Source organism: Glandiceps talaboti, chromosome 11 (assembly GCF_964340395.1).
Source record: "Glandiceps talaboti chromosome 11, keGlaTala1.1, whole genome shotgun sequence".
NCBI classification, from domain to species: Eukaryota; Metazoa; Hemichordata; class Enteropneusta; family Spengelidae; genus Glandiceps; species Glandiceps talaboti.
Window position 1 is genome coordinate 9,626,123 of NC_135559.1, and position 24,465 is coordinate 9,650,587.

The 24,465-nt window shown below is 35.7% G+C and overlaps 1 protein-coding gene across 1 annotated transcript; it reads left to right on the forward strand.

Moving 5' to 3' along the window:
• Window positions 1-1,100: 1,100 nt before the first annotated feature.
• On the forward strand, window positions 1,101-24,102 carry LOC144441983 (ATP-binding cassette sub-family C member 4-like). Its single transcript, XM_078131255.1, has 26 exons — window positions 1,101-1,174; window positions 2,449-2,559; window positions 3,812-3,929; window positions 4,438-4,653; window positions 5,346-5,435; window positions 6,358-6,521; window positions 6,826-6,951; window positions 8,684-8,933; window positions 10,562-10,678; window positions 11,110-11,199; window positions 12,094-12,285; window positions 12,888-13,069; window positions 13,335-13,431; window positions 13,887-14,102; window positions 14,318-14,458; window positions 14,850-14,960; window positions 16,562-16,775; window positions 16,942-17,021; window positions 18,027-18,177; window positions 18,397-18,627; window positions 18,926-19,026; window positions 19,866-20,057; window positions 21,007-21,162; window positions 21,804-21,893; window positions 23,044-23,216; window positions 23,742-24,102. Exons 1-26 carry the CDS (start codon window positions 1,101-1,103, stop codon window positions 24,100-24,102), a joined length of 4,044 nt encoding a protein of 1,347 aa, XP_077987381.1.
• The last annotated feature ends 363 nt before the right edge of the window (window positions 24,103-24,465 follow it).

A 24,465-nucleotide genomic window follows, 5' to 3' on the forward strand; every position in this document is an offset into this window, starting at 1 on the left:
CAGCACAAATCAATTTGTAGTAAAGTGGTCACAGAGTGCATCTTTGGATAATTAGGTATAGAGCTAGAGGTACTGTGTTTAGATCTGGTCAGGGTATGGACGATTTTTTACACACACTTTTACTGAATAACAGGTGCAGTGTTAGGCATAGAAGTACATGTGTTTACAGGTTGGTAGCATTCTAACAATTGACAAGGCGACAATCTGGACAGTTTATCCATGGTTAAAGAGTTTGCAGACACTTTCTTTGTGTAAAGTGTCTCATTAACGAAAAGTGTCCATGAAATAGAATTGACAGGACGAGATGGAGAGAAGGGGTATAACCATTATTAGTCATTAAATCATATTTCCTTCAATATAGTTGGATACAAATCAGTTAGGATAATCAATTTAAAATGAGATCGTCAGCAAAACTTTAACTTGTAAACACCAAATACATATGCTCACACTAATCTACTCTGTGACAAGGCAATGAGATTATGTTTACACACAACTGATCAAGGTATGGTAACGCCTAGCTTTCTTGTTAGTCAACTGGTTAGATCCACGGTTAAAACTATTTTTCTAGTAACTCAATTTGTCAAGTGAATTTAATATATTTTTAGACTAGGGGACAAAATTGCTGAAATGATGAATATTGAAATGTTTTTATCTGTGATTGTATATCATTACAAAATGTGCATGTGCATGAGAAAGACCTCCGGGTGAGTGACACAAGGTCGGCCTTGAGATAGATTTGGGAACGAGCAGAATGTACAGCGAAGGGGGTGGGGACATGAGGAATGGGGTCGAAGAGAAAATATTGTCACAGTCTCCAAAACGCTCTATAAAATATAAGGTCCGACCTAATTGAACTCGAGAATTTTCATGGCCCTCTATTTTCTCTACAGCCCCATCCCCACCCCAGCAAATCCTGCTCCTTCACTAAGCACCTCCATTTTTGCTGTAGTGATCTGCGCTCAACACATAATCATGCTGTGCCATTTCACATGACATTGTAGTTGACAGTACATGATAAGAAGGCAAGTATGCTACAGACAGACGTCACATGCCCAAGAACTACCCCTTAGTTGTTAAAGGGGTTATTAGTGGTGTACGGTATGGAGGAATTCCAAACGAAATCACAGAAGAATCCTGGAGCAACAGCCAACCCATTATCATGGCTTGTATTTTGGTGAGTAGAATTCCACTGTAATGTATGGGAGAACAACGACATTTGTGTGTCGTGTGTCTAAGGTCATTCCCGTTTCAGTGACGACAGTTTCAGGACACTGTAGTCTGTTTTAAAAACTTCCACATACGTATCGTACATTCACATTGTTGTATACTGAAAACCAACCAGCCAACCACCCACCCACCCACCCACCCATCCACCCACCAATCAACCAGCACAAAAAGCAATCAAACATAAAATAAAACAAAACAAACCACGACGCGATGTTATAATGCCGAGCCCAATGAATTGTTTTTTTTAGGATGCGATATTGGTGTATCCCTTCACGGGGAATAACACTGTCCAGTGTGAAATAGAAGTTACATGTTGGTAGTGGCCAAATAATTAATCATTGCATATGACAAACAAACAATCAATTCAATTATGTAGCAATGTTTTAATCTAATATAAGCTGACCTAACCAGGAAGATGGGATTGACTGATTGCATAATTACAACAACCAACCAACCAACCAAACAAACAACCAATTGATTTCAGAAAAGTATGACAACAGACTCAAACAACAAATATAGTATTACAAAGACATCAGTCCATAGTGGGAGTTTCCAGTATATTTTTCATCGCAAAATAAATTATTTAAATAGGTTACGTTATCAGAGTTCAAAATTGATGTGATCATTGACAAGAAACCATTTCAAACGTCCTTATATTGTGGACATTGTCGTAAGTCTTTGACATGTAGTCGACCTTGTGTGTCAGCCATGGAATGATTTATAGGTAAACCACTTGAATATACTAGGTGACCTATTTCTCATAACCATGATACTGTACTCACAAAAGGCGTACATAAAACAGACGGCACCAACTCTGTTCTGGTGTCCTAATTACAATACGCAACTATAATATTAATTTCATTGCCTGTTCAAAGTGTTTTCTTGAAACAATGAAACAGAAGAATCCTTATACTAACTACAAGAGTAAGGACTTTCAAATACTTATTGTTATGCTATTCTACTGGGGCATGGTACCTATCTGTACCTATCTGCCTGCCTGCCTGTCTGTCTAACTCACTCCCCTCCCTCCCTGTCTCCCTACCTAGTACCTACCTACCTACCTACCTACCTATCTCAATAACGTGTGCGTGTGGGGTGGTGGAGGTGGGGTGGGGGTGAATGAGTAAATATGTAGTGCACACACACACACACACACTTAAAACGGATTCATGAGTTGAGATTTTACGTTAATTAAAAATGTACTGTTTATCCATTCTACAGGTGGTTAAATCCTCTTCTCAAATATGGCTACTCTAGATCTCTTGAAGTCGAAGATATGTATGACACATTACCAGCAGATTCAGCTGAACAATTGTCGAATGACCTTGAAAGGTATGTAGTACAGTATCAGAGGGGATGAAAGACATGCCTTCAATGGACCAAAAGAATATACGTTCCAATGACCGTGCTAGCTATGTAGGGCATAGGGTATACAACAGAGGCCTTCAAAGTACCTAATAGAATCTAATATTTCAGTAATTCATTTTAAGAGGCATAGAACAATTGAGAAAACTCAAAAAGTAGGGGCAATAACCATGCCTAATAGAACAGGAAATATCAAAACAAAGGAGTGTGTGTTGATGGGGAAAGGTGTAGAAAGTTTAAAATCTTTATCCATTTTTTAGAATGTAAATATACTGTGACCCAGTATATTCTCTTCTTACCGAAAATTATGAATTATTCAGATTAATCATTAAAGTAAACACTACATACAAGTATGCATAATAGGAAATATGTGCTTGTGTTGTCATCAATGTATATACACCAAATTGCTTTGCATTTTAAAGATATTTGATAATTACCGATAATCTTAATTCATGAATGCAAAATTTCGGGAGAACCGTTTTGAGAAAGTGATAACACAAACAGACAGACAGAGAGACAGACTGACATACTAACAGACCACCAAAATCAAGCTCCTACACATCAATTTCGTCTATCTCTGCCTTCAATGGTGGCCACTTTACACTTTTACAGAGTTTACTTCATACGTTCACTAAGTATATATTTTACACACAGCTTCCAGGGTGTTGTCGCTCAATTCTGAAATAATTACGATTATATACAATTCCACTACAAGCTAGTGCAGCGTATATATAAAACTTAGTAATTGTATTTCGACAAGTGTTCTTGTATAATACCTTACGAAAATATGTGATATTGATACAGAAACTTTGCCAGACATAAAGAGTATTCATTTTCGTATCGTTTATGTAAAATATTGCTCATAGATATTTCAGGTTTCAGTCAATTTCTACATCACGGTTATTTAGGGTTTTTTGAATCATTATCATCAATATTTTGAGGTCTTTATTCCCTTTTCAAGTTTAACTTCTGATTGACAGATTTTTCTTTAGTTTGCCTCCCCATGGATTTTCTCTTGTCATTGATTACGATTGATACATATTGGGTCATGGGGCAAATGATTTGACAGCAGAAAAATGAAAGATTAAGAGGTTAAAGTGTAGTAATGATATTTATGTGGCCTTAACAATACCATAGTTTATGATTTGTTTAGGCAAGTTCAGTTTTTCTTAATGTATTACAACCGATACTGGGTGTTTCATGGAATTTGTTTCTTCAGGGAATGGAAAAGAGAACTAAATAAGAAGCCAAACGGAAATAATATAAGTCTGGCGAAGGCTATCAATCGTACATTTGGTGTGAAGTTCATGTTGCTTGGAATACTAGTACTTTTAAAGGTAAGACATTAAGGATAACGTTTTAACCATAATAGCAGAGTAAATAGTAGAATTATATTGACAAGTAAATAGTAGTTAACTTGATACGTAAATAGCAGAATTGACTTCATAAGCAAATAGTAGTATTAACGGTATGTAAATAGTAGAATTAACTTGTTAAGGAAGTAAGGAGAATTAACTTGATAAGTAAATAGAATCGACTTGATAAGTAAATAGTACAGTTAATTTGATAAGAAAATAGTAGAATTAACTTGATCAGTAATTAGTAGAGTTGCCTTGATAAGTAAATAGTAGAGTCGACTTGATAAGTAAATAGCATAATGTTCTTGATATCTAAATAGTAGAATTGACTTGATAAGTAATTAGTAGAGTTGACTTGATAAGTAATTAGTAGAGTTGAATTGATAAGTAAATGGATAAATTTATTACCATTTGTATGTAAAGAGTTTTTTTCTCTTTCATCAGCAGTCTTAAGTTGACACTCGTTTATTTCATCTTCATTCTTTAGGAAACAGTCAGAATCATTTCAGCATTATTATTTGCACAGCTCATTAACTATTTCGCACCGGATTCCGATCAAACACAGACCGATGCATTAATGTATGCAACAGGTGTTGCTGGTTGTACCATTCTACTTATTTTGTTCGAACATCCAAGCACTTTCTATTTGCAACGTATCGGAATGCGTGTGAGAATTTCATGCTGTTCACTAATATACAGGAAAGTAAGTTATTGGTGATTACATTCTACGTTCTAATATTGCATCTCTATCTACTCGAGATTTTGTTGCCTTTTTGACTTTGGCGTCTGCAATTGACAGAGCCAATAAGTGTGGAACCTTATGTGGCTCGCAGACGGTGTGATAATGAGGATGTGTGGCCATGAGAGGTGGTGGGAATTGATGTGATAAATGACCACAAAGAACAAAATCATTTTAATTTCGAATGTGAAAATAAATCCTTGACTATTGGTACTTAACTTTAATGGGCAAAAGGCACACCAATGCAAGTAATCTTTGGTACATATATAATAATAGATTTTCCATTATGTTATATCCATGTCGACTACTTTCCAGCTGTTTCAATCACCGAAATTAATTTTGTAGCTGACAGATGCTTCGACATAAGGTATTCAAATGACAAACAACAGTGGGCCATTGCAAGTCAGGCAATGCTGGAGAGTCACAGAATTCACAATGTCTGGGCATCGTTATGTGTTAAATTAGCAGGCCTAAACAAGGCACCTCATTAGAGCCAATAATGAATTAGAAAAACCTTGTCCTGGAATGGTCAAGATGATGGAAGTCACGATAATCATATTATTGACGTAACACAACACAACACAACACAACACAACACAATACAGCTTCAGATTGGTATATATAAGACCATTTTTGTTGTTTTATGTTTGTTCTAGGTATTAAAACTTAGCCATATTGCCATGAGACAAACGACAACTGGACAGATAGTAAATCTACTCTCTAATGATGTTAACAAGTTTGATGAGGTAAGACTTTTTGAACATGAAGGATACTTATTGTGTCAACAATCCTTTAAAGGAATGCAGCATGAACATGTTCCACTAATACTGAAAATTAACTCCCGTTATAAAGTAAGTAAAGAAAATCACTCAACTCGTTATCTGACTGCCACTGCCGCCTACATTTTTACTCGAAGACATGTGGGCCACTGTCTGACATATATACGGGGCCGAGGGGGGGGGGGCAACGAGCCAACTCATATATACGCATCTAACATGGCTGGGAGTACTATGAATGAAGGACTTTAGCCATATCAGGAGAAACCGAGAAGACAGGGAAGAGTTTACTGTATACTGAATGATACCCCTGAAAGCAATGAATGAGTGTAAAAACCGTGTGTGGTGCTAGCCGATGGCCAGTGGTATAGCAGTTTTCATGAGATTAAAACACATAAAAGTTTCTTATGAAGCATGTAGTAATAATGATTTGAGATATGCTTTGTTTTAAAGTTAGTGACCTGTATTACAGTTGATATGTACTTTGGACCACAAATGCTTCATCCAGAAGTGTTGACCATTGTTATTCACAACCGCAGCAGAGTCAGGACACTTCCCATGCATACAAGTTACACCTGGCGTTCCCCTTGTCCACTTCCTTCACCGTTCATGTAACAAAATAAAACAGCAACACTATTCCAAGCGATAAACTGCTTGTTCCATCAGTCTGTGGTTCCTGGAATATCCTAAAGCAGACAGACAGACAGAATGCCATACATACATACATACATACATACATACATACATACATACATACATACATAACTAAAATAAACACTGCCTGACCTGCGTAGACATTGAAACCGAACTCATGTTGCATAATTATGTGTAAACGAAAACATTTTTTTTCGTAACATCTTTGCGTACTATAATATCCACGTCTACTTTGCAGCTGTCCAAATTGTTTCCCTTCGTGTGGGTAGGACCTCTTGAATGTGTTGCTGTATTTGTGATACTGTGGAGACAGATTGGTCCACCCTGCCTTGCTGGTTTTGTAGTTCTTTTCATTTTGATACCAATTCAGACTTGCGTGGGCAAAGTATACTTCAAACTCAGGTGAGGAACACTGTCGTCAGAACAGCACACGTTGTTGACCTAAAACAGACGATTATGGTCAAATTCAAATCAACAGTTTCCTACCTTACTCTGATGTGCAGCAAATCTTTTAAAATCCTTACCACAAGATAAGGTCTAGTCCATATACTTTCTGATTTCCTATGAAACTGTAACATTTATATCTGAACCGTACAAGACAAGATAAGTTATCAACATAAGACAACGGGCAATTGGCTAGGAACGAACTGTCTCCAAACTATGAATGCTTTGGGAGTTTTATTATTTTTACGATTTTTCTTTGTAGACAGAAGACAGCTGTCCAGACAGACCAGAGAGTTAGAATTATGAATGAAATCATCTCAGGAATGAGGGTTATTAAAATGTACACTTGGGAGAAGCCTTTTGGTGAACTAATAAGAAAAATTCGAAGGTGGGTTTTTACCTTAAATGGCATTGGCTGTCTGTGTCTCTGTCTGAACATGATATCACACAAGTACTGCATAGATGCTGAGGCTTTGTTGATTAACTTGATACACATTGTTGATTACGTTCTAATTAATTTCCATTGAATATTAACAAGTCATTTGCATTGATAATGACTATTTGTAATTTGGCTCTATTTTAAGAATGCACGATTCAAATGTTGATAGTAAAATGCCTGGGTGCGGATGAAACCTTTAGCTTGAATGAGTCATTTGCAAAATCAGTGATTTACTGTAATCGGGCGGTGTTCTAACAATGAATGACAGCTTAAAATGTAACTAATTCTGTACATTTACAATGACAAAGTGCATGCGTTAAGTGCATATGTTAATAATTAATGTTTGTGGTGATTAGGCAATATCTGAAACATGCGTCCGTCAAACTCAATATACTGTTATAGTAGTACATATATCAATTATATCAAAGCAAAGCATGGGTACTGTGAAGTGTGTTGAAATAGCGTTAGGTTTCACTTGTAATTTGCATAATCAGTGGTGCTGTTTGGAACAAATGAAGTATACAAGCTTCATATTTCGATTAACTTGACATAGACATTGATGGTAACAAAGTACATAAGTCATTGTAGTTTTTTAATGCAAGATTTTGTCATTTGCATAATTAATGAATTAGGCAATAACGTAAGAATGAAAACTTGAAATTAAGCAATAAACCACCCTCTGGGGATGGTATACAAGAGGTTTTGACCAGTGAAAGAAATATATGCACTCACTATCGCTAGTGCATATATTGAGTTCACTGGTCAAAACCGAGTGGTATACCTTCCCCAGGGGGTGGTTTATCGCTATTATATTATACCAGTATATTGAAAATATCGGAAACAAGATACGGTTTCACGTTTCATAATCATATGCGCCCCTGTGTCTAATTTACATTAACAATAACGCTGTTTTCAAGACAGCTGATATGCATGGCTGAATTGGGCTTCAACCATTATACATGAACGTCATGCAGCAACTCGATTTACTTGATCTGCTAGTCGTTTCTCGGGATAATCTGTAAATTGATCGGCTCATTAAAAGTGTAAAGTGGTGAATAAACAACCTGTTTGACTCATGGTATAAACTTGAATACAGCATGCTTCATGCCCAGCCGACTAAGTGGAGTGAGACGATAGACCTGGCGGCAGGTTGATATTTACAATGTATTTATATTACTGGAAGTTACGTCAGTATATTTTCAAATTCAATATACCGTTGTACATACAAAAACGCTAGCAAAGCGCACGTGTCCAATACATTGCATAGTTTGCTGATGCAGTCTTTTATTTTGATGGTTCATTTGCATAATAATGAATTATTTTTGGTAATTATGGACATCTTAAGCATGCAAGATTAAAAACGTAATTTGGTAGGTGCATTGGCAATAACGAAGCTTACATGTGAGGTATAACTTGCTGACGTAGATTTTGATTTTTGACATTTGCATAGTTTTGACAAAATAACCAGTATGAGATATGCTATATATGAACGCTTCTTCAGGCCGACTGATGATCTGATGATCTGATGAACTGTTGCCATTCGAAACAACAGCTAGTCCAGTAGGATAGGATAGAATACAATTATATTACGTCGTTATATCATATGTTGTCGGAGATTATGAAGTGGTGTTCGATGAGAATTCTTTACTGAAAATAACATTCGAAATCATTTTTTTCATAGGAATGAATGCAGGTATATCCACAAATCTGCCATGTATACAGCCATTCAACGAGGTGGTACAGAATGCATACAATTCGTCATTGTTCTATTCATTTGTATGGCTGTTACATTGAATGGAGGAGTTCTTTCACCACAAATAGTTTTCCCAATGTATATGCTCATATACAATGCAAGGGTTGCAACTACTATATTTATGACAAGGGCAATACAGAACGTTGCACAAGCACTAGTTTCTACTGCAAGGATTCAGGTTTGTTCAACCTCAGACCACTGCTTTGAGATTTTATTCACTTTTACGCGCGGCGTGGGGTGGATTTAGGCCAGCCGAAACTGTAGTGTGATGCTTAATTATGATATTGTAGCTTATTGTAGTTTTCGTTCAGTATCAAAGCGGATGCACGGCAGTTTTTCGGCCAGTTTTTCTTGCTTAGGTAAACTGAAAATTGTGCCTATTTTTGAATTCTATCTTCACAAAAATAGATATTGTTACTTGTATCTATAACATGAAAGGACCGGTTCGTAGGAAAACAGGAAAACTCGTATAACATAACATAACATGACATATGAATTGTTTGGGTGGTTTGTTTTTACTAATGAAAAGATAGACTCAATTTGCTCAGAAAGGGGTTATCACATTGACCAAACACATATGGATATTGGTACACTGTCGATAAGCGACATGAAAAGTCATGGCAATATCTTTTCTACGGATTTTGTAATTTGCTCCACTCCTGACATTAATGAAATAACAGTTGTGAACCACGAGATCAACGGGAAGGTACTCTTTCAAACACAGAGACAACATATAGTCTTCATTATATATAAGGTATAACTATGCGATGACTTAATTACTAAATTGCCAGATTACTTTTTCTCCTGTACAATGGAATGTCACATTTGTTATACGTATAAATAGCTAGATGTTTCAATCTAACCGGTTACATATACCATTCTCGTAGCTAGTATTATTAACGGAAACCCTTGATAGAATCAGCAAATATTGAAAATTATTATGTAAGTAGTTCAAAATCTTTATCTGGGACAGTGCCACAACTTTTCAAAGCAAACTCTAATCTAAGTTAATAGGTCCGTATTATCTTACTTTTTTGGTGCAATACAAAGTTAAACCTATTAACTTTGACTGAACTTTTACACAGATGAGCTTTCATCATAAAATCTAATCAGTTTACCTTACGTGTTGTATCACAGTAAGCGCTTTTAAAAAGAGTTTCGAAAGTGTAAATGATGTCTTCTGACAAATAGGTAGCCTAGTAAATGACAATGTCGGCGTTTGCCTTTCTTTGACTATTGCAATACTGTGAGCTGTTAACGCATTCCCGAGAAATGTCTAAAAAAGGAAACAGAATAGAAAAAGTATTAAAACAATAAGTGTACAATAATAACTAGAGGTATTATTGGAGTTCATAGCCAGATTGTTATACGGTGTTCATCAACAGAAGTGGTTATTTAGTCATTTGATGTTACGACACTTTATTGCTATCACGCCTTTGGAATCGCGAAGCTCGCTCCTTTAACCCAAACAACTTATGTTTTCGTGTTTGTTGTGTTGTGTTGTGTTGTGTTGTGTTGTGTTGTGTTGTGTTGTGTTGTGTTGTGTTTGTTGTGTTGTATTGTGTTGTGTTGTGTTGTGTTGTGTTGTGTTGTGCTGTGCTGTGCTGTGCTGTTCTGTGCTGTGCTGTGCTGTGTTGTGTTGTGTTGTGTTGTGTTGTGTTGTGTTGTGTTGTGTTGTGTTGTGTTGTGGTTAACAACGTCAGATACAGGCATGTTAGGATGTTAGAAGAATTACCAATAGACCAAATTTAAAATCTTTCTCTCTTATTTCACATTAAGACCGTATTTCCTCCATCCTTATTACAGAAATTCCTTTTACTTGATGAGTTGGATAAGTCATCTGCTGGAAAGGATACTAATCTACGACCCAAAGCTAGTGATTGTGAAGTGAGCGCTCGTGACGTCACAGGAATTTGGGATGCAGTGAGTAATGAATGATACAAATTTGTATCCTCATCAGTAATTTGAAAGCATCGAACGCCAAATGCTATTGGCTAAACGTGACATGTCCTGCTGGAATTATGTTCTTACGTAGGTGATGTACGGACGGAAATGACGCAGCACAGGAGACTTTATTTGAATTTTCAAGAACGCTATAAAACTAACAGCGTGACAGTACTGAACAAGGACACATTACATACCTTCATTAACCATTTGATAAGCTTTCTATACACATTGTTATTATTCACAGTTTAATAACTGCATGAATTTCAATTATTTCCCATACGATACTGTGTCCGATAGATATAGAGGTGTGTGAGGTGAAATAATTATCTGTACAAGATATGGATTTGAATTTGGTTAGTATCTACGAATAATCTAAGATACAAAAGAACATCTAAAACTTTTTACAGGACCTTGACAGTCCGACATTGAAAGACATCACTTTTGAAGTCAAACCAGGACATCTAATGGCAGTCATTGGTCCAGTCGGCTCAGGAAAGGTATGATTTCGTCATGATGTGTCATTTGTGTTGTGTTGTGTTGTGTTGTGTTGTGTTGTGTTGTGGTTAACAACGTCAGATACAGGCATGTTAGGATGTTAGAAGAATTACCAATAGACCAAATTTAAAATCTTTCTCTCTTATTTCACATTAAGACCGTATTTCCTCCATCGTCTTTATTAACTGTTATCAGAAGTCCAGCTAGTCACAAGCATTTCTCCTTTGATTCATTTGTATCGATTATTGCCAATCAAGTTACAAATGGATGTTGGCGATAAATTATAATAGTATCTTGGTAACTTATTCAACTTTAAAATCTTGTTTGATGCCTTAGTGCACTTGTAATTATTTTCCTATTTTCGTGATTTTCTGCAATGGATTATGGGTAAATTTTTACAGAAAATGATACTCCACCACAGCAATCATTACTATCGGCAATAATAAGAGATTGTTGTAGAGATGTTCCTGCAAGATTTCCAGTATAATCAGTATAAGTATGTAATAATGTCTGATTGGAATTTTCTTTTACGTCAGTAAAATAGCCTACATTATGAATGATGTATGAAATACATTTCTTACACAACTGATAGATCTTAACGAATTTACCTCACAGCTCTAATATATCGATTATGAAATGTGGATGGCGTTGTTGACTTGTCTTCTATGCTAATGATTTTCAACTTCAGCTGTCATGTGTAGTCAAACACAGTGTTGTTTTCATTGGAAGCTTAATCTTTTCAATACGGATGTACACTTATCACAGCCTATTGTCTGCACAACGAAAACATTTGGAATGTCGAATGAGCATGCAAATACTCAAGCTCGTTTAAAACAAAAAAACTTCTCACTCGACTTACTTAACACATCAAAAGTTATATCTTTTCATCTTTATAGTCATCCCTTCTTATGACTTTACTTGGAGAGATGCCTGTTACAAATGGCAAAGTAAAGGTCAAGGGTAAAGTAGCATATGCATCCCAGCAGTCTTGGGTATTCTCAGCATCTGTTAGACAAAATATCTTGTTTGGTATGGACTATGATAAGAAGAAATATGACAAGGTTATCGAGTTATGTGGGCTTAAAAGCGTGAGTAATTCGTTGTCCATGATCAACTATTATGTTATTGTTTGCACAAATGTATTCAAATTTGTAAACCACACACACACACACACACACACACACACACACACACACACACACATATATATAGTTTTGGTAGTACTGGAACTCTTTCTTGGTTGTAACTCGGAGTTTCACGCATTAGTGCGATCGTCAGACAACTCAAGGGTAAAGAGTTGTCTGACGATCGCACTATGCGTGAAACTCCGAGTTACAACCAAGAAAGCGTTCCAGTACTACCAAAACTATTACGCTCTGCCACTGCGGTATAGAGCACTGTTTTAGCAAATTGATACTCACCGAGTTATATATATATATATATATATATATATATATATATATATATATATATATATATATATATATATATATATATATATATATATATATATATATATATATATATATATGGTATTATATGGTATGGTATGGTATATATATATATATATATATATATATATATATATATATATATATATATATATATATATATATATATATATATATATATATACCATACCATACCATACTATACCATACCATATTATTCCAATTCTTCCAACTACCAGGATATCCAACATTTACCGGCCGGTGACCTTACCTTGGTTGGAGAAAGGGGTGTGACCTTAAGTGGAGGTCAAAGAGCAAGGGTCAATCTAGCAAGAGCTGTATATTCAGATGCTGACATATATCTCCTTGATGATCCACTTAGTGCTGTAGACTCTGCTGTAGGAAGACATCTCTTTCATAAGTAAGTCCATTCGAGGCACATAAAACCTACCTTTTGCTGAGACGACAGATATGGTAAATGAAGACATAGGGCAGTTACAGTAATATAATAATAATCGTAATGAGTGAAGTGCCAGAAATGATAAGGCTATATTATTTATTAGTTTGTGATGAAATTAAAATATATTTTGTGAAGTTGGCATTCAAAGCATCTGTGATTGCACCATTGACTATATCAAATTCCTGAAGCACACCAAATCATCCGTGTGACACCCTTTGCCTTTCAGGTGTATTCTTGGTCACCTATCCAGCAAATCCTGTATACTAGTAACTCATCAACTCCAGTATCTGACAGCTGCTGATAATATTCTTATTCTGAAACAGGTAAATACTCGAGGGAATAGATGTTGCAGATGTAAAAGAGTTGCTATAATAACTTTAAGTAGATTCAGTGGCCAGTAGTGTGCTGATAAACGTATACTATGGATGTACTAAAAAGTATCGGCTATAAAAATAATTAGGCAAATTTATATCATGAATTTATGGATAAACCTCAAACTTGTGAAGCCTCAATGCAAATGACATGATCAGCTATGATAAAAATTATGTAAAGTCTTGTATGATCGTATGCATGACATGTAGCTAAAATAATTGATATCAATTACATCTATACTATGCTAGCATGTAACTATATGCAAGCAGCAACATTACATCGCTGTGTATATGAACCTAGAGGATTTTAAGAGGTACTGCTGGGCAAACAATATTTCCAACAGTAATGCATCGGTGGCCCTTGAAGGCAATCCATTTTTTTTTAAATATTCGATGTTCATTTTCAGGGGCAGATGGTAGGACATGGCTCATATGATGAACTGTTAGCCAGTGGTGTAGATTTTGCATCTCTGTTGAAAAGAGACGTTGATGAAAGCTCTAAAAGAGTACTACATTATTCAAGGGGTTCATCCACAAATCTTATTAAGAGAGTCAATTCAGAAGATTGTTTTTCAGACATAAGTGCTTCCTTGCATTCAGTAGCATCACTTGCTTCAAAACTGGTAAGCTGAAATGTTAATGTTTAAAAATATACTTTACCTAGAGAGGAGCAGTTTCTATTTCTTAGGGTTTCTGTTGTTTTTTCCTACTTCATACGTACACCTACCTTGGTGCTGTGTAAAACCCACTCTTGAATCGATGCATCAATGTATCACTCTCAAAATGGCCCCAAACACATATGTTTGTATTGAAATACCTTGTTCTGCTTACTGTATAGCCATTGGAAGCTGTTGCTAACCAACAAGAAGAAGAGAGGTCTGTTGGTTATGTAGAATGGGGAGTCGTCAAGGCATACTTTAAGGCTGGTTGTAGTTCATTTGGTTTAATAATACTTGTAGTCGTCAATTTTACAACACAGGTTAGTGATATAAGATACGGATATACTGAAACAAACAAACAAACAAACAAACAAACAAACAAACAAATCAAACAATACACCATGAGGTTGAACGAAATATGAACTAGGGTATCTTCGAGGCGCTTGTGTCTGTCGTTTTCCGTTTGTGTACGTATTTATTACTGTGTAGGGAATTGTCAGTTTTACTCGCTGCTAACAATTGTACCAAAAAGGTATTTTTATTACAAAATAGCTGAAATATTGTCTTTACTAGTAAAATAACAAAAACACCTGTAGTCTTAGAATTTACCAAAATGTCAGCAGTAGACAAAATATCTGGACAAAAAGGGTTTAACCCAGAAATATTTCCCAGTCTAATAATCCATACTTATATTGTTTCCTCTTTGTACAGGGTGTTATCACAATGTCAGATTTTTGGTTATCAATATGGACTACCAATGAGGAAAGAAACCATGCAGCTCTGTTAGCATTGAGTGCATTTCCTAATAGTACTAACAACCAGGTAAATGGATTGGACAGATTGACCTTTGAACTAGCTTATTATTCCAGAAAGGCCTTTGTCAAAAATGGCTGAACTTACTTAAGCATGCTTGATATGTTATGATTAGACTCTTCATGTCCAAGAAGGAAATGACATAAAATGCATTTCTCTGATGAAAGCTTCAATGGAAAATCTGTATATTATACCATATTCTTTTTTTAGTTTAAAGATTTTTTTTCAATTGTTTTCGGGGGGGGGGGGGGGTACAAGAGAGAGCGAATAAATAAAAAGTTCATGTTTTCAATCTCACTGAACAAAAATACCAACAAAAAACAAACAAAAATGGAAAGACATTATGCTTTTAAGAGATCATGAAGTCTGGACCACTTGTTGAAATATTGTTTTTATATTTTGTACTGCTGTCTAACACTCGCATCGATATATACGTTTCATAAAATGTAAGAAATTGGTAAAATTTGTCATTTTTTTCTCAACGTTTTGTTTCATACAAATGCCATCTAACCAGAAGGCAAACACAATTAAGAATATTTGGTTTATCTGGGTCTACAGTACTTTTACTTAGTTTGCTCAACGAACTTTTCAGATCAAGTGGTTGATAATAAGACTAAATCAATGTTTGAATTTTGAGGACGTTTATAGGACAATGAGCAAGGTATAATATGTTCTGTGTCCCCTCCGTAAAATACATTGCTAATCAAATGAAAATGGCATTTCAAAAATTGCAGTGAGTGTAATAAGATATGACCACACATAACCTTTTGGTCATTTAATTCATTTACGTTAATAGCTTCTCCTTCGAATTCTTCCACAAACAACCTTGATGTAGTAACAGGTGATGCAATGGCGACCATATTTAACACAATGCAAGTAGTTGTATGTAGTGATGCAGTTTGTAGCCCGAGATATTGAGTTGGACAACTTTTCTTTTTATTTCCATATCTAGGTAACGCTGGAAGGGGCCAGAGCTAACTATTACTTTTAGGCGTGTCCCAAAAACACTGCAACATGTAAACGTATTTGACTGTTTCATTCTAAGAATATTTAATGATTACAATATAAACAAACGGTATGCATACTTAATTAGCGCCACATTTTTGAAAATAATTAGTGTTAATCTTCATCATAACAATACATGAAACATCTATCCATAATTGTAGGCTGATAGACATATTGACGGGAAGACTATCATCATCTAAAAGTTGATATTATAGATTTATGACACTGCAGTGAAACCATCTGTGGGGAGAACAGTGATGTAAATAGATGAACACTTAGCGTACACCGCTGTTGTCGCGAAATGTACGTCATCAGAACTTGTGCACATATTTTTTAGGAACACTTTCTGATACAGTTTGGGTTTTCATCTTTTTTTAGCAAACGTGATCCATTTCACACCATGCTCTTCAGGTTTTGGTTATATCTGCCAAAATGTACACTTTACGAGTGAAAAGACTACAAAACAATAATTGTTATCCAAGGTTTTTGAAATGTTTCATTATTATCAGCAAAATATCAAAAAAGGGGAAAAAATATGAATCTAAAGTAGATCAGAAGGTCTGATTTTTCATTCAAATTTTATTCAATTTTACTTTCTGTCCTAGACGATTTATTCAGAAGATGAGGGCTTCCTGGATTTTGAAACAACAAACAACATCTTGATTTATACTGCCTTTGTCGTTTGTATATTTATCGTTGCACTTGTCAGGGCAATTTATATCTTCAGAGTGTGTGTTACTGCTTCACGAAAATTACACAACAAAATGTTTGCTGCAATAATCCGAACCCCGATCTACTTTTTTGATACCAATCCAGTCGGTGAGTCACTATTTTAATAGCTGCCTGGTGGCTTCATGTCTGTATTGCTAAAGAATTCTGTTTTTTTTTTGCTTTCATCAGAGTTAAATAAAGTACCAGTATGTTTTATTTATTTATTTAAAGAGTTAGTCAGCAAGAACATTTCACTTTAACATTTTCTTGACAGGTCGAATTTTAAACAGATTCTCTAGAGATACAGGATACATGGATGAAGTACTACCGTGGAGTATCTTTGTCTTTTGTCAGGTATGACGTCATAATATTTGTTTATATAAATGTGTTTTGAAAGTAATGTATGCATTGTGAGTTCTGCAACTGTATACTAATCTATAATAATAGGTGAATCGCAAAATGAGAATACGAGACAATCAAACGATTTCTCTTTGTCTATAATAATAATCTTTATTTAATAATCTTTATTTATACTGGATAGTTCTTTAAGCATATACACACTTGTCTCCCAAGAAGTCCAGTGAGGACCATCCCTCATGGGGTCAGTGTTTATGCAGGAGGAAACCGGAGTACCCGGGGAAAACCTGCGTTGTTCGGTAGAGTCAAACTGAACGACACTCTTCTTACTTACAGCGTGGTAATTTTAATCGAACCCTGAATGGGGTTCGAACCCCGATCGCAGTGGTATAATTGGTGTTGCACCATGGTCAGAAAATGTGGAGTTGGACATTGGAATGTCGTTAACAAAATATCTAGTCATTTGACCACATATGGCCATATAAAACAGTTTAATATATATTACACCACGCACGAGCCAAATTGAACACAAAATATAGAATATACTCTGGTCGTTCTACGTCACGACAACGCCCGTCTATGTCACGACAACGCGTGTTCACATCACTGGTTCTGCTGTGTTCGAAATATGAGTCAAACGTTCAAAATCGTCAATACTTTTTTCTTTGATATTACTGGTGTAGTTATGCTATTCTCCAATATATTTCTTAACTCAGTCGGAAAGTACTCGTTACCTAAGAGTTTTGCCACTACTCGTACTGCAACTCGTAGACACTAGTATTTTCCTTGGGTTAACGAAAAAAATGTCGGAGAATAATATCAAATTGTCAGTAAATGAGTATAGTTGCTTCTGCCCTTGTATATCATTAATGACATGATTCTCGCCATGCTAAAAGTATTCAACCAAGAGGATGATAATCAGACAAACGAATGTCAACTGACCTAATCTCCAGTCATTGGATACATATAATAGAATCTCATAGTTGTTTCTTTTCATTGCAGACTCCTACTCAAATCATTGGTGTAGTCATTGTTGTCAGTGTTATTAACCCATGGGTGTTTATCCCAACTGTGCCCCTGATATTGGTATTATTATATCTCAGGAAGTATTATGTTGCCACATCAAGGGACATAAAAAGATTGGAAGGAGTCAGTAAGTGAAGTATATTCCATGTTGACTTCGGGTTACTTTAAGTCTACTGCCAATACATTGAATTCATCATGACATAACACCTTTTCAGAGAATAATGGAACTAGTGTTAAAGTGTCATCGGCTGCAGGTCTTCTTTCCTGACTTAGATTTAATATTACAAAATTATGTTTTAACTGTAAATTTTGCAATGTAATTAACGTTACTTTCATTCCAATGCAGCACGTAGTCCAGTATTTTCCCATCTATCAGCTACTCTACAAGGACTGTGTACGATACGTGCTTTTAATGCAGAAACAATATTTGTAGAAGAATTTGATTCTCACCAAGATCTTCACACTGAAGGATGGTTTCTGTTTTTGGCAAGTAGTCGATGGTTTGGGATCCGCATTGACTTACTGTGTGCTTGTTTTACGACAGCAGTGGCCTTCTGTTGTGTTTTGGCCGAGGAAAGTAAGTTGGACACAATTTGAACCCTTCTACAGGTATTCATATGGACTGCGGACTCTATAGGTGATCATAAATGCATGATAAGTGAAAGTGTAAACACGGAAATGTGATTTCTATCATTAGTTGATAGGAACGATATAGGCCCGAGATGTTACTTAATGTAATCGTATCAGCCATGTGAATGATTAGTCACACACACACACACACACACACACACACACACACACACACACACACACACACAAATAAATGACACAAATGGTTGACACTATGCATAACCATCAAACTATTGTGTTAACAGGATTAAATGGAGGATTAGTTGGTTTGTCATTAACTTACTCTTTGACATTGATGGGACTGGTTCAAAATGCCGTACTGCACAGTGCTGATATTGAAAATCAGGTACATTAAGCGAGCTTTCAGTAATTACATATCAGGATAGGTCTGTTGAATACAATGTGAGCCTCACTCAAACACTGCTCTAGTGTAAGACCCACTCCTCTCCTCACATTACAATTGACAACTGATTCACTAAATAGTTGTGAGCATCAGGTTGATTGAATTGGTCTGATATTGTAGTACCTAACAAACGGTTTATTTTAAACATACACGATCCGTACGTAATTCAAACCATTACAACCACAGAGCAAGGTTTACCCCAGTCATCATAGTTTGAATTATAGTGATGCCTCACTTTGGAATTCCTTGCTAGCAGATATTGAAAACAGTAGTTCCCGAGTTGTTCTCAAACGAAAATTATCACAGCACATGTTTTCCTAAATTTATCATTTATTTTTGCATTGCTTAATCATATATAAAAGTATTAATTTTCTGATAAGTTTTGATTGCTTTGTGAATAATATTCCGGTACTTTTTCGATACATTCTTGCTGACTTAAAGCTGTGTTGAGGTAATGTTTAATTAAGTGGCGGGGCAAGACATCTCATATACATTCACACATACATATATACATACATACATACATACATACATACATACATACAAACATACATACATACATACATACATACATACATACATACATACATGCATGCATGCATACATACATACATACATACATACATACATACATACATACATACATACATACATGCATAACAAATATGAACACACATACAAACGTAGTTGCTCATGAATACATGTTACACACGACAATCCTATTTTGAATTTACTCTTAAAAAATATCATGATTTATAGCATTCTATTTTCCTATTTCGCAGATGACATCTGTTGAAAGAGTATTATCATACAGTAATATTCCTCCAGAAGCTCCATTAGAAACTGATACCAAACCAGATCCATGTTGGCCAAAGCATGGTGTAATTACCATAGAGGGCGCACACTTTAAATATTTCGATGACATGCAATATGTACTTGACGATATATATCTGCATATCAAATCAAAAGAACAGGTGAGGCCATTTTTTCTTTGGAGGATGTATCTTACCTTCAGAGAAATGTACAATGTATGGAAAAAACCCTGAAATTTACCAATGCTGAAGCCAGAGAGACAGACTTGTGTGTGTACATTGTTAGTAATAACTCGGCCTTATTATATCAGGCATTACATATAAAGTAGCATCGTTGTGTTACGTTGATGTTGTGGGTAGTATATGTAGTTTCTTAGAAACGATGATGTAAAAAATCAATTAATCAATCGGTCGGTCGGTCAACCAAGCAAGCAAGCAAGCAAGCAAGCAAGGAACCAATCAATCATTTATAACGCGCTAGATTCCAGACCCAAAATACAGTTCAAGGGGTCAATCCGCATAAAATGCTTTTTTTTGAGCATTTGTGTCTTAAGTTTGTTCTTGAAAATGTTCAGATTTGATGATTGCCATATAATCGTATATCAAATGGTAATGAATTCCAATAGTCTGGACGCACAGTTGGAAAATACACTTCTACCATATTCCTTGGTCTTGAATTAGGAGACTCTTGTTACCTGAACGAACAACGGGAACATGTCAGTGTGTAACTTTGCAGAAGGTCGTGTTGTAGCCTTGTCATTGAGAGCTTTGTATGTCAGAAGGAGGACAAGCCTTTGTATAAATCGTGGTCTTAATATTTAATGTTCAATATTTTTTCCATCTGATAAAAGGTGTAGTTACCATCCATATACTTTGATACTTTACTAATACTTTACTTCCATGTAAGTTGTAATTTCTCTTCACCAGACCAGCTGTTATAGTGCTGTCATCTCATTTACTCGAGGAAAACAAATTCATTGGAAACGGGCTATTATTAAGACTTCAAAGGATTAGGTCTATCAAACTATCTGTGTTAATTTGCAAATAAGAACAGACAATTATTCCTATGTAGCTGTTCATGTATTATGTTTGACTTGATGTTTCCTTTTAGGTTGGCATTGTAGGAAGAACAGGTGCTGGTAAAAGTTCCCTCGTTTCTATGTTATTTCGTATGTCTGAACCTCAAGGTGTTATAATGATTGATGACGTGGACATCTGTGAAATCGGTTTACACGATTTAAGAAGTAATATATCAATAATTCCACAGGTATGTACAATTGCCATTTTATAATGCATATGAATGTATTGCAGCTGTATGCAATATATTGGCCAGGGAACTTGATTTGAGATATCGCTTTGCAGTATTGTTATTACATACATACTGATAAGCAGCTGATGTATACCCATGACATTTCATTATCATCAGACTGGTTGGTTGCTGAATAAAATCAATCATTTTGTGTGTTCACTCTTTTCCGCAATTCAAAGAATTTGTTTATAGAAATAATGATTGACAAAAAGTCAGACACTCTCCTACCCTCGAAAGAAATTTTATTTATGCATAGGACGCCAGTGGACTTCCATTGTTAATATTGCTACTAGCCAACTTTATTTCCTTGTTTAGTAAGTGCAAATTTATCGGTTATTGTCCAGGATAGTCTGCTATTTATTAATAGACGAGAGACCATTATAAAGAAACATAGGAAATACTTAACAGGTTTTTTAAAGAGGAAAAACGTGATGCAGTAGTTCAAATGTTGCAGTCACATCCTGCATCCTCATTATTTAGTTTCACAATGTTACCATTTCTTTATCTGTCTTTTTTAAAGAAGGAGAACGTTTGTCATTTCGGTACTAATATTGTCGGTAAAATAAAATCGTTCTATGTCTTATTTTACATTCACTAAGGATCCTGTCATGTTCTCTGGAACACTTCGCAAAAACCTGGATCTTTTTACTGAGTATAAAGACGCAGACCTCTGGAAGGCTTTAGAGCAGGTAGGCTTATTACATCAAGGAGGTTGGTTTACTATATTTAGTTTAACTGATAGTTATAGTATATGTCAGAGTACATTTACTATTTTTATTAGGACTGTTTTGGTTAACCCGTCTGTAATTCTGTTCGAGGTGCAGCCGAGGACAATATATCTGATGGGTTAACCAAAACTGTCCTAATAAAAAACAGTAAATGTCCGGGACGTGTACTTTAACGAAGTTATACTTCGAATTCGACGAGTTTTTAGGGTTTTCACCAGAAAGTCAACCTTGTTATCTCCAGCTCTTTTGCGTAACCTCGTACACATTATCATGTTAATTTACAAAATTCGCTATAGAATGAACACTTTGTATATGGAGACCTGCTTTAGCACAATTCACTTTGTAGTGACGTGGTTACAGAGCTTGTCTTTGGATAGATAGGTACAGAACTAGAGGTACTATGTTCGAGACCTACCAATGTAACATCGATCTTTTATACACACTTTACAGAATGACAGGTGCAAGATTAGGCGCGGTGACCTAGCACATGTTGATTGCATTGTAACAATGACAAGGTGGGGACAGTGCCATGGAAATGATAAACAAGCTGCGAACAGTTTCTTTCATGAGTAAAATGTTAGCGGACAATTTCTTTCATGGATTAACGGTATGCGGACACTTTCTTTGTGTAAAAGTGTCCCATTAACTAAAAAGGTGTCCGCTAAATGAAATTGAGAGCATGGTTGAAACAATGGGGAAGAGTCGGAAAGGATTAGAACTACTGATATATTTAATGTAAAGAAACATCATTCACTTAGTGCTAAAATCTATACCCGGATCTGGTGAATGATGTTTGTGTTGAACAGTCGATAAGATACGCTGCTGTCTCAACCTTCTTAATTGCCATATACCATACATGTCACCCTTCGATTCGATGAAACAAATGCTAAGGGGTAGTCCTTTGCCAGACATGTTTCACTATGATTCTTTCAAGCCAAAAACGCTTAGCTGATTAATCAACAGAAAGACAAGTAATATATATATATATATATATATATATATATATATATATATATATATATATATATATATATATATATATATATATATATATATATATATATATATATACACACACACACACATATATATGTTTCTATTTTTTCATCAGGTACAGTTAAGCAGTGCAATCGACGAGTTACCTGGAGGACTGGAAACAGAGATGGCTGAATCAGGAACAAATCTGAGTGTTGGTCAGAGACAGCTAGTGTGTCTAGCCAGAGCTATTCTACGAAATAATAAAATACTTATCATAGATGAAGCAACAGCTAATGTAGATCCGAGGTGAGTTACATGAAACATGCAATATGGTTTATAGAAGCTCACCGATCACTTCCTTTATATTCTCTGATAATTGTTACTGGCTTGTCAGTAGTTCATGCATTACTCTTGCATCGCAATGAAAATAATTATCAATGTGAAAACCCAGTAGGCATTATAGAACCAAAATATCTAAGTGAGAAATTCACAGCCATGATTCAATAACATTAAAGTTGACTAGCAAAAAGTGAAATAACACGTCAGTTATATTAGTTATATCGTTGCAAATGAATTAAGATGCTAATATATGAGTGTTGTCCATTGTATCCCAAATCCAGACACGAGAACTGGCTGAAAGACATTCCTGTAGATTTTGCTATGAATAACATCCATCAGTTATATAATGTCCACTTTGGCCCTTCTCGACAGTGAATATCTGACCAGAATTATTCTAGAAACGTTAACCAAGATTTCCTTAATTCGACGAGATTCTTACAATTAAAGATAAGGAAGAACGTATTGACCTATATTCTTGGTCTGTTTTTACAGGACTGACATGCTAATTCAGAAGACGATACGTAGCCGATTCCAACATTGTACAGTACTAACCATTGCCCACCGTCTTAACACTGTCATGGACTCAGATAGAATACTGGTATTAGACGAGGGACGTGTTGTAGAATTTGATGAACCTCATCTACTACTTCAGAACCCAAATGGTCATTTGTACAAATTTGTACAACAGATGGGTGAAGGCGAGGTAAATAAGCTTCACAATGTGGCCTTTGATACTTATCACAAGTGTCATCCAGATGCCAAAACCTTGATTCCAGAAGCTCAGCTACCTTACCTACAGAGATTCATACCAACAACTGCTGCCGAAGTTTTGCTATATGAATCAAGTGTTTAGCCTGGCACCACATCCGTTTTGTTCAATTTAGAAGAACACCACCTTGATTGGCAGATGTTTACTACTAAAATATTGAAGGGAGAGTCCTCGACCAATGACAGTTCAAACTTAAGGCCCTTTTGCGACCAACTAATATAATTGCGGATATATTGCGGATATCACACACACACACACACACACACACCTTTCACCGTGGCTATAGCCCCGGAAAGCCTATCCTTGGCAACAAGAATGCTACAATATTTATAACTACCTTGCGGTCATGTCAAATAAAGGTAGGACACTTCAATATAAATCACACCATAGTCAAAGACTATAGCCGTTGTATGTTAGTACTACTGTCAACAACAGTAGATGCTTATT

What these genes read in the sequence shown, in the direction of transcription:
- LOC144441983 (XM_078131255.1), top strand. Translation starts at nt 1,101, where the DNA reads ATGGAGGAATTCCAAACGAAATCACAGAAGAATCCTGGAGCAACAGCC. An exon ending in AAAGTATACTTCAAACTCAG is followed by an intron (nt 6,522 to 6,825) that starts GTGAGGAACACT and finishes TTTTCTTTGTAG; the next exon opens with ACAGAAGACAGCTGTCCAGA. An exon ending in TCACAGGAATTTGGGATGCA is followed by an intron (nt 10,679 to 11,109) that starts GTGAGTAATGAA and finishes AACTTTTTACAG; the next exon opens with GACCTTGACAGTCCGACATT.